General features: G+C 38.0%; 1 protein-coding gene across 1 annotated transcript; it reads right to left on the bottom strand.

Annotated features, from left to right (window-relative positions):
* Nucleotides 1-4,167: 4,167 nt before the first annotated feature.
* On the bottom strand, nucleotides 4,168-6,620 carry LOC112658021 (V-type proton ATPase subunit e 1-like). Its single transcript, XM_035719474.2, has one exon. The coding sequence runs from the start codon at nucleotides 6,584-6,586 to the stop codon at nucleotides 6,341-6,343; it is 246 nt and encodes an 81-aa protein (XP_035575367.1). The 5' UTR covers nucleotides 6,587-6,620; the 3' UTR covers nucleotides 4,168-6,340.
* Nucleotides 6,621-8,827: the final 2,207 nt, after the last annotated feature.

Here is an 8,827-nt window from a genome sequence, read left to right on the forward strand (position 1 = left end):
TCTGAAATGTCATTTGCAAATATCTTCTCCCATTTTGTAGGTTGTCTTTTAGTTTTATTGACTGTTTCTTTGGCTGTGCAGAAGCTTCTTATCTTGATGAAGTCCAAACAATTCACTTTTGCTTTTGTTTCCCTCGCCTTTATGGATGTATCTTGCAAGAAGTTGCTGTGGCCAAGTTCAAAAAGGGTGTTGCCTGTGTTCTCCTCTAGGATTTTGATGGATTCTTGTCTCACGTTTAGATCTTTCATCCATTTTGAGTTTATATTTGTGTATGGTGTAAGAGAATGCTCTAGTTTCATTCTTCTGCATGTGGATGTCCAGTTTCCCAGCACCATGTATTGAAGAGACTGTCCTTTTTCCAGTGGATAGTCTTTCCTGCTTTGTTGAATATTAGTTGACCATAAAGTTCAGGGTCCACTTCTGGATTCTCTATTCTGTTCCATTGATCTATGTTTTTGTGCCAGTACCACACTGTCTTGATGACCACAGCTTTGTAGTACAACCTGAAATCTGGCATTGTGATCCCCCCAGTTATGGTTTTCTTTTTAATATTCCTCTGGCTATTTGGGGTCTTTTCTGATTCCACATAAATCTTAAGATTATTTGTTCCAGCTCTCTGAAGAAAGTCCATGGTAATTTTTAAATACTTATTTTTTTTATTTATTCATGAGAGAGAGAGAGAGAGAGGCAGAGACATAGTCAGAGGGAGAAGCAAGCTCCATGCATGGAGCCTGATATGGGACTTGATTCTGGGTCTCCAGGATCATGCCCTGGGCTAAAGGCTGCACTAAACCGCTGAGCCACCCGGGCTGTCCCAAGTCCACGGTATTTTGATACAGATTGCATTAAATGTGTAAATTGCCCTAGGTAACATTGACATTTTCACAATATTAATTCTGCCAATCCATGAGCATGGAATATTTTTCCATCTCTTTGTGTCTTCCTCAATTTCTTTCAGAAGTGTTCTGTAGTTTTTAGGGTATAGATTCTTTACCTCTTTGGTTAGGTTTATTCCTAGGTATATTATGCTTTTGGGTGCAATTGGTAAATGGGACTGACTCCTTAATTTCTTTCTTCAGTCTCATTGTTAGTGTATAGAAATGCCACTGATTTCTGGGCATTGATTTTGTATCCTGCCACACTGCTGAATTGCTGATGAGTTCTGGCACTCTTGGGGTGGAGTATTTTGTTTTTTTCTGGAGCCCTAGTTTCTTGTGGTTAATCCGCGGTGGCAAGGAAAAGGGAGGTGGGGAAAAAGAAATAAATAAATAAACAGGAGAAAGCTGAGCACTAAGCAGGAAGACAGAGGAAATAGCTGAAGAGAGAAGAGCCTCGCTGGCTGGTAGCTCCTTAAAGCACCAGATGTGGAAGATATTCTCCTCTGTGGTTTGTTGTGTGTTCTTGTTGTGGAGTAAAGGGTTTATATGGTTCGGCTGGGCTAAAGGCATCTGCCAGTCCTTTGAGAGGCAGCCTTGCACAAAGAGGATGCAGTAGCTGCAGTAGATGAGAGGATTCACCCAGTCTGGAATCTCCTGGCCCCACAGTATCTAAAGGGAGACTCCAGAGAGAGACAGCTCAGGATTCATGATTCAGGATCCCCGGTACATAGTGCAGTCCTACACCAGAGCTGGATTTCACTGGGGGAGGGGGGGGCGGAGGCAAATTCAGTCTTGTGTGGTCTTCGCACGCCCTCTGGTGGTGGTAGGCAGTAATTCTAAGGCTTTCTGTTAGAAGGATCACAGACCAGTTAATGTCTCAGGCCTTTGGTCCTCAATCTCCAAGGGCATCTGAGTGGCCCAGTAGTTCAGCATCTGCCTTTGGTTCACGGCGTGATCCCGGGGTCCCGGGATTGAGCCCCACATCAGGCTCCCTGCATGGAGCCTGCTTCTCCCTCTGCCTATGTCTCACCTCTCTCTCTCTCAAAATAAATAAATAAAATGTTAAAAAAAAAAAAGTCTAATCTCCACTTTCACAGTCTAGAGGAAATAATATATCCCACTGCAGAAATCTCTTGTCTATGTTCCCCTATCATGTGTTGAGGCATCCAGCAGGTTAAACATTGTTTAAGTGTCAAAAGGCAGAAAACAAACCAGGGAAATTTTTTTTAAGATTTTATTTATTTTGAGAGAGAGAGATAGCATGAGCAGGAGGAGAGGCAGAGGGAGAAGCAGACTGTCTGCTCAGTGAGGAACTTAATGTGGGGCTTGCCCCCGGGCCCCTGGGATCATGACCTGAGCCAAAGGCAGGTGCTTAACTGGCTGAGCCACCCCGGTGTCCAGGAAAAAAGATTTTTTAATGAATTATTTGAAGTAATGATTTAGGTCAGAATGTCTATTATCTGTAAGCAAATTATTTTTTACCTCAAAGATAGTAACAAAGATAGTAACAGCCATTCCTTTATCATCTATCTTCTTTGCCTATTTATTTACTGTGTGCCTCACCTAGGTTAACTGACAGATGCCCAATTCACAACTCCCAATTCACAAGTGAGTTAACGGAGACTGAAGTATGTTATGTAATTTGTGTTAGATTACACGGTTTGTAATCTGACAAAATGACAAGATTCCAACTTGGTCTATCAATTTGTGTCTCTTCCCACTGAACTTTGCTGTTTGCAGAAGAGGCATATAAGATCATACAGACAGAGCTTTCACACAGGATTAATTGCTATCAATAGACAGCTGTGCAATGTCATTAAAATACTATTTTAGATACGACTTTTTAAAAAAATATTTTACTTGAGAGGGTTCGGGGGAGTAGGAGAGAGAGTGAGAGAATCCAAAGCAGACTCAAGCCAAGTGCAGAGCCCAACATGGGGCTGGATCCCATGACCATAAGATCACAACCTAAATCGAAACCAAGAAGCTCAACCAACTAAGCCACCCAGGTGTAAAGTTTAGAACAATGTCATTTGATAAAAATTTTGTTGTCATTAATAATTCTTACCTGGGATCCCTGGGTGGCTCAGCGGTTTAGTGCCTGCCTTCGGCCCAGGGCATGATCCTGGAATCCTGGATGAGTCCCACATTGGGCTCCCTGCATGGAGCCTGCTTCTCCCTCTGCCGGTGTCTCTGCCTGCCTCTCTCTCTCTCTGTGTCTCTCATGAATAAATAAATATTTTTAAAAATAATAATTCTTACCTATTGAATAATAATAGCTACCATCTGCCAAGTACTTTCTGTATGCCATTGTTCTAAACTTAACATAATTAACTCACATCAACTCTGCTACATTGCTACCATTATCCCTATTTTCCACATGAGGAAATTGAGCCACCAAATAGTTAAATAATTTCCCCAAGATAATACATGTGTATTTAATTTGTGTAGAATGTAATGTTCCTCACTATGGTTCCTCATTATTTCCCTGTGACAGAAAAGAGCTTATTTACAGAGGATCTGGGGATGGGTGTGCAGGTTTGCACAAGCTGGGGGAAAGCTAACTTGCTGCGTATATGAAAGTAATGAGTTTGGTTGGGGGGCAGAGAGAAGGGGAAGGATTTGGGAGGGTACTGCTTAAGAGCAAGAGAAGATCCAGAAACAAAAAAAGGATCTATCAAAGCTGGGCCCTATATAGGGAAATGGCCAAGTGAAAAAAGGATGGGGTGCCCATCATGGATTTTGTGGAAAAGAGAAATTTAATAAGGAATTTCTCTCTTCTCTATGAAATCTTCAGTAAATTCAGTAAATTTTACATAGATTACTAATACTTGGTGTCCCTACTATAGGGAAAACTCAAGGACAATGATAGAACATAACCAATCAACTGAATTGTAAATTGAAATGTTTACATGAAAACATCAAGGTCTTAAATTCATTCCTTACCAGGAAAGACATAAGGTCAGTTCATAAAGCACTGTCTTTGGAGTTGTGGAGAGATCAGGCAAGATACTTAAAAGGAAACATTCCCTATAACTAATAATGTCATTCCTATAACTAATAATCCTTTGTCATTCCTATAACTAATAATCCTTTGAGTGCCAAACTCATTTATAATAGTTTTTAGTGGATTCCTTATAAGGTACTCCATATAAGATCATGTCATCTACAAAGATTGATGGTTTTCCTTCTTCCTTTCCAATCTGGATGCTCATTTTCTTTTGTTCCCTCCTAACTGTCCTGGCTAAAAACCTCCAAGTTCAATGTCAAAGCGGTGGTGAAAGCAGACTTTTTTTTTTTTAAAGATTTTATTTATCTATTAATGAGAAACACACAGAGAGAGGCAGAGACACAAGTGGAAGGAGAAGTAGACTCCCCATGGGAACCCAGATGTGGGACACAATCCCAGGACCCCAGGATCATGACCTGAGCCAAAGGCAGACGCTCGTCCACTGAACCACCAGGTGCCCCGAGAGCAGACATTCTTGCCTTCTTTCTGAGTTTAGGAAGAAAGCACTCATTCTTTGCCTTTTAAGTATGTTAGCTGTGAGGTGTTTCTGTTGGTGACTTGTCAAGTTGAACATGTTTCTTCCTATTCCTACTTTGTTGAGTGCTTTCATCGTGAAGAGGCGTTGAATTCTGACAATTATTTTTCTGCATCTTGATATGATTATGTGGTTTTTATCTTAATTCTATTGATGGAATATATTACATAATAATTTTTGAATGTTAAATCAGTCTTGCATTCCTGAGGTAAATCTCACTTGATCGTGATGTATAACCTTCTCTATACATTATGGATTTAGCTTATTAGTATTTTGTTGAGGATTTTTGCGTCTATATTCATAGGAGATATTAATCCTTAACTTTCTTATTGTTTTTCCTAGTTTTTGTATCAGGATAACACTAGCCTGATGGAATGAGTTGGGAAGGGTTTCAATCTTTTCTACTTTTTTGGAAAAGTCTGTAAAGAATGATATTAATTCTTCTTTTGAATATTTGGTAGAATTCACAATGAAGCCATCCGGGTCCAGGGTTTTTTCTTTGTGGGTATATTTTTCTTTTCTTTTTTTTTTTTTGTGGGTATATTTTTCTTAACACCAATTCAATTTCTTGTTATAGGTCTATTATTCAGATTTATATTTCTTCTTGAATCAGTTTTGGTAGTTTGTCTTTCTAAGAATTTGTTTATTTAACCTAAATTACCTAATTTATTGGCACAGAATTGTTTATAGCATTCCCCTATAGGTTTTTTATTTTAATTACTATAAGTTTGCTAGTAATGTCCCTTTTCATTCCTGATTTTAATAATTTGTCGTTTCTTTTTTTTTTATTTTAGTCAATCTAGCTAAAGACTTGTCAAGTTGCTGACCTTTTAAAAAAAAAGAACCTTTGGTTTCACTGATTTCTCTATTGTCTTTCTGTTCTCCTTCATTTACTTCGTTCTAATCTTTATTTACTTTCTTCTGTTTACTTTAGGTTTTGTTCTTTTTTTCAAGTGCATTAAGGTGAAAGGTTAAGCCACTAAATTTGAGAGTTTTTTTTTTTAAGATTTTTAAGTTTATTTATTCATGAGAGACACAGAGAGAGAGGCACAGATATAGGCAGAGGGAGAAGCAGGCTCCCTGCTGGGGAGCCTGATGTGGGACTCAATCCCAAGACTCTGAGCCAAAGGCAGATGCTCAACCACTGAGCCATCCAGGTGCCCTTGAGATCTTTCCTTGATATAGGTATTTATAGCTACACATTTTCAACTAGCTACTGTTTTGATGCATCCCATAGTTTTGGTCTGTTGTATCTTCATTTTGATTCATCTCAAAGTATTTATTATACTTTCTTCTCTGACCAGTTGGATACTCAATTACATTTTCACATAACTTGTAAATTTCCAAAATTTCCTCTATAGTTGATTTCTTTTTTTAGTTTTAATTTTTTTAATTTTTCCACAGAAAGCTGAAAAATAATTTATTCCATTAGATGGCAGAAATAAGAAAGTCATCCTGAAAATATACTTTGGTGTAATTCTGTTGGGACAGATATTCCCTCTGAACATGCTCTCCTACTGACTGCCTTGTCTTGTGACAGTTTTTAAACACTTTGCTGATTCCCATGTTGTGACCAGGCAGGAGTCATCTTCAAATTCACTGGTTCCAAGGAGAGAGCAATGTATTTCTCAGAAGAATAGCACCCTCTATCTCAGAAGAGTGCATAAACATTTTATGGAGTCAGCACAGTTTAGGTTAAGTAGGCACATAATTCATCAAAATGTAAAAAAAAAAGGCAACAGGAAAAAATACTGCATTGTAGAATAAGATATTCAAATATGGTGTGAATGTTTAAGGCAGCTGATGGCCAAAATAGGCAAGTCAAAGAAGGCGGTCTGGGTTTGGAGTTGATTTTGCATCTAGAGGAATTCTCTTCGTGACCTCAATGACTGAGCGCTGGAGAGCAGGTCTTCCTCCTCAAGGCCAATGATACTTGAGGTACCAGATGGTTTCATTTTTCAACTGTGGTCCAAAGAGAGGGTTGAGTTGGGCCAGAATTGCAATCAGCCAAAAGAGATAGCAGCAAACTGAACAGGTTACCAACATGGTGATGATAACTCCCCGGTTGGGACCCTTAGGGATAAACCAGGGCACGCAGAAGCCGACAAAGCCCCAGAACACGCTTATCATGATGAGAGGCACCGTGAGGCCATTGTACGCCATGGCTGCCCAGCCGCCTCTCTTCGGTCCCACCTGGAAGTGTCCTAAAGATTTTATTTTTATTTATTTATGAGAGAGAGAGAGAGAGAGAGAGAGAGAGAGAGGCAGAGACACAGGCAGAGGGAGAAGCAGGCTCCATGCTGGGAGCTAGACGCAGGACTCGATCCCGGGACTCCAGGATCATGCCCTGGGCTGAAGGCAGGCGCCAAACCGCTGAGCCACTCAAGGATCCCCTATAGCTGATTTCTTACAGTCCTAGAACATGTTTGAGATTAATATGATTGAAATCCTTTTAAATTTATTGAGGTTTGTTTTATGGTCTAGCATAAGGTGTATCCTAAAAAATGTTCCATGTTCAGTTGAGAAGAATGTGTTTTCTGCTGTTGTTGGGCAGAGTAACCCACAGATGTCAGGTCTAGTTGGCTGACAGTATTGTTCAAGTTTTCTGTTTAAGTAGACAATCTGCTACTTGTTAAAACTGAGGTTCTGAAGTCTCCCATACTATTGTAAAATTGCCTTTTTCTAAGTTTTTGCTTCTTGTATTATTGGGCTGTATTATTAGTTGCATATGTTTTATAACAGTTATGTTTTCTTGACTATTGACCATTTATCATTATAAAATGTTCCACTTTGTCTCTTGTAACAATTTTTTGCCTCAAAGTATACTTTCTCTGATATTAGAAGCCGAAGCCCCTCTCTTTGGTTACTATTTGCATGGCATCAATTTTTCTACCCTTATGCTTTCAACTTAGTGTGTTTGAATCTTATAGACAGCATAGGGTTGGATTGTGGTTTTTATCCATTCCGTCAATCTCTGCCTTTTAATTAGTGAATATAATTCTTTTATATATTTAATTCAAAATGATAAGTAGGACTTCCATCTGCTATTTTTACTATTTTCTACATGTGTTTTGTAGTGTTCTCTAATCCTTAACTGCCTTATTTTGTATTAGGCAGGTATTTTCTAGTGTAACATTTAATTCCTTTAATGATTTTTAACTACATTTTTGAGTGACTTTCTTAAAGTTTACCCTAGGGCTTACAACATACACATTACTTAACAGAATCTACTTCAGAATCATACTGATTTAGTATCAGTAAGATATAGAAACTTTCTTCCTACTTAGCTTAATCCTTCCCTACTTTTTTGTCTTATTGTTATACATATTACATCTATGCATGTCATAAACCCAATAAACCTTTTATAATTACTGATTTATGCTCTTCGATGTGTTTTTTAAAAGTTTTTTTTTTAAGATTTATTTATTGAGAGAGAATATGTGTCCTCACATGTGTGGGGTTGGGGGCACATGGCAGAGGGAGTGTGAGAGAATCTCCAGCATACTCCTGACTGAGCAGAGCCCGAGGCTAGGCTTGATCTCATAACCGTGAGATCATGAACTGAGCTGAAATCAAGAGTTGGATCCTTAACCAACTGAGTCACCCAGGCATTCCTAAAGAAGTTGTTTAATTATTTAAAATTTTAAATATCAACCTTCTTATCAAGTTTGGTTCTCTTCTTTGCTTCCTATGGATTCAATTATCATCTGGTGTCATTTCCCTGCTCCAATAAAACTTCATTACCACCTCCTTTTTTTGTTCTATTATTACTCTATTATATTATTACTCTATTATATTATATTACATTTCTATATGTAGACCTCAAAATACATTTTATAGAAAGTGTTTTATATGTTCTTAAATGAATTAAGAAAGGGAAAAAATTGTAATTGTACTTAAAAAAAATAACTACCTAAATATCTTTATTAGTGCTCCTTATCTTTTCTTGTGTATTTAAATTACTGTCTGGTATCATTTCTCTCTTGTTCTCTTTCCTCAATCATGCCCACTCTATTGATGACTCCATCAAAAGCATTTCTGTTATACTGTTTTTGAAATCTAGAATTTCCCTTTGATTCTTAAAATTTCCATCTCTCTGCTTACTTTATCCATCTACTCTTACATTTGTGTACTTTTTCCATTAGAGCTCTAAACATATAAATTATAGTTATTTTAAATTCTTAGTCTGGTAAGTCCAACTTCTCTTCTACTTCACAGATTCCATGAATCTGATTTTGATGCTTGGTCTTTCCAAGCTGTGCTTTTTATATTTTAGCATGCCTTGTAGTTTCTTTGTTCAAAGTTGGACATGATACCCAGTTGGATTGGGTAAAAGAAACTCCAGTGAATAACCTTTAGTAATGTGGTAGTAATAGAATGTGGTAGATATGGTAGTAATGTGAA

The sequence above is a fragment of the Canis lupus genome, chromosome 8 (genome assembly GCF_003254725.2).
Source record: "Canis lupus dingo isolate Sandy chromosome 8, ASM325472v2, whole genome shotgun sequence".
Classification (NCBI taxonomy): Eukaryota; Metazoa; Chordata; class Mammalia; order Carnivora; family Canidae; genus Canis; species Canis lupus.

Bases quoted from the DNA above. Each gene is read 5' to 3' on its own strand.
- LOC112658021 (XM_035719474.2), bottom strand. From the start codon at position 6,586: ATGGCGTACAATGGCCTCACGGTGCCTCTCATCATGATAAGCGTGTTC.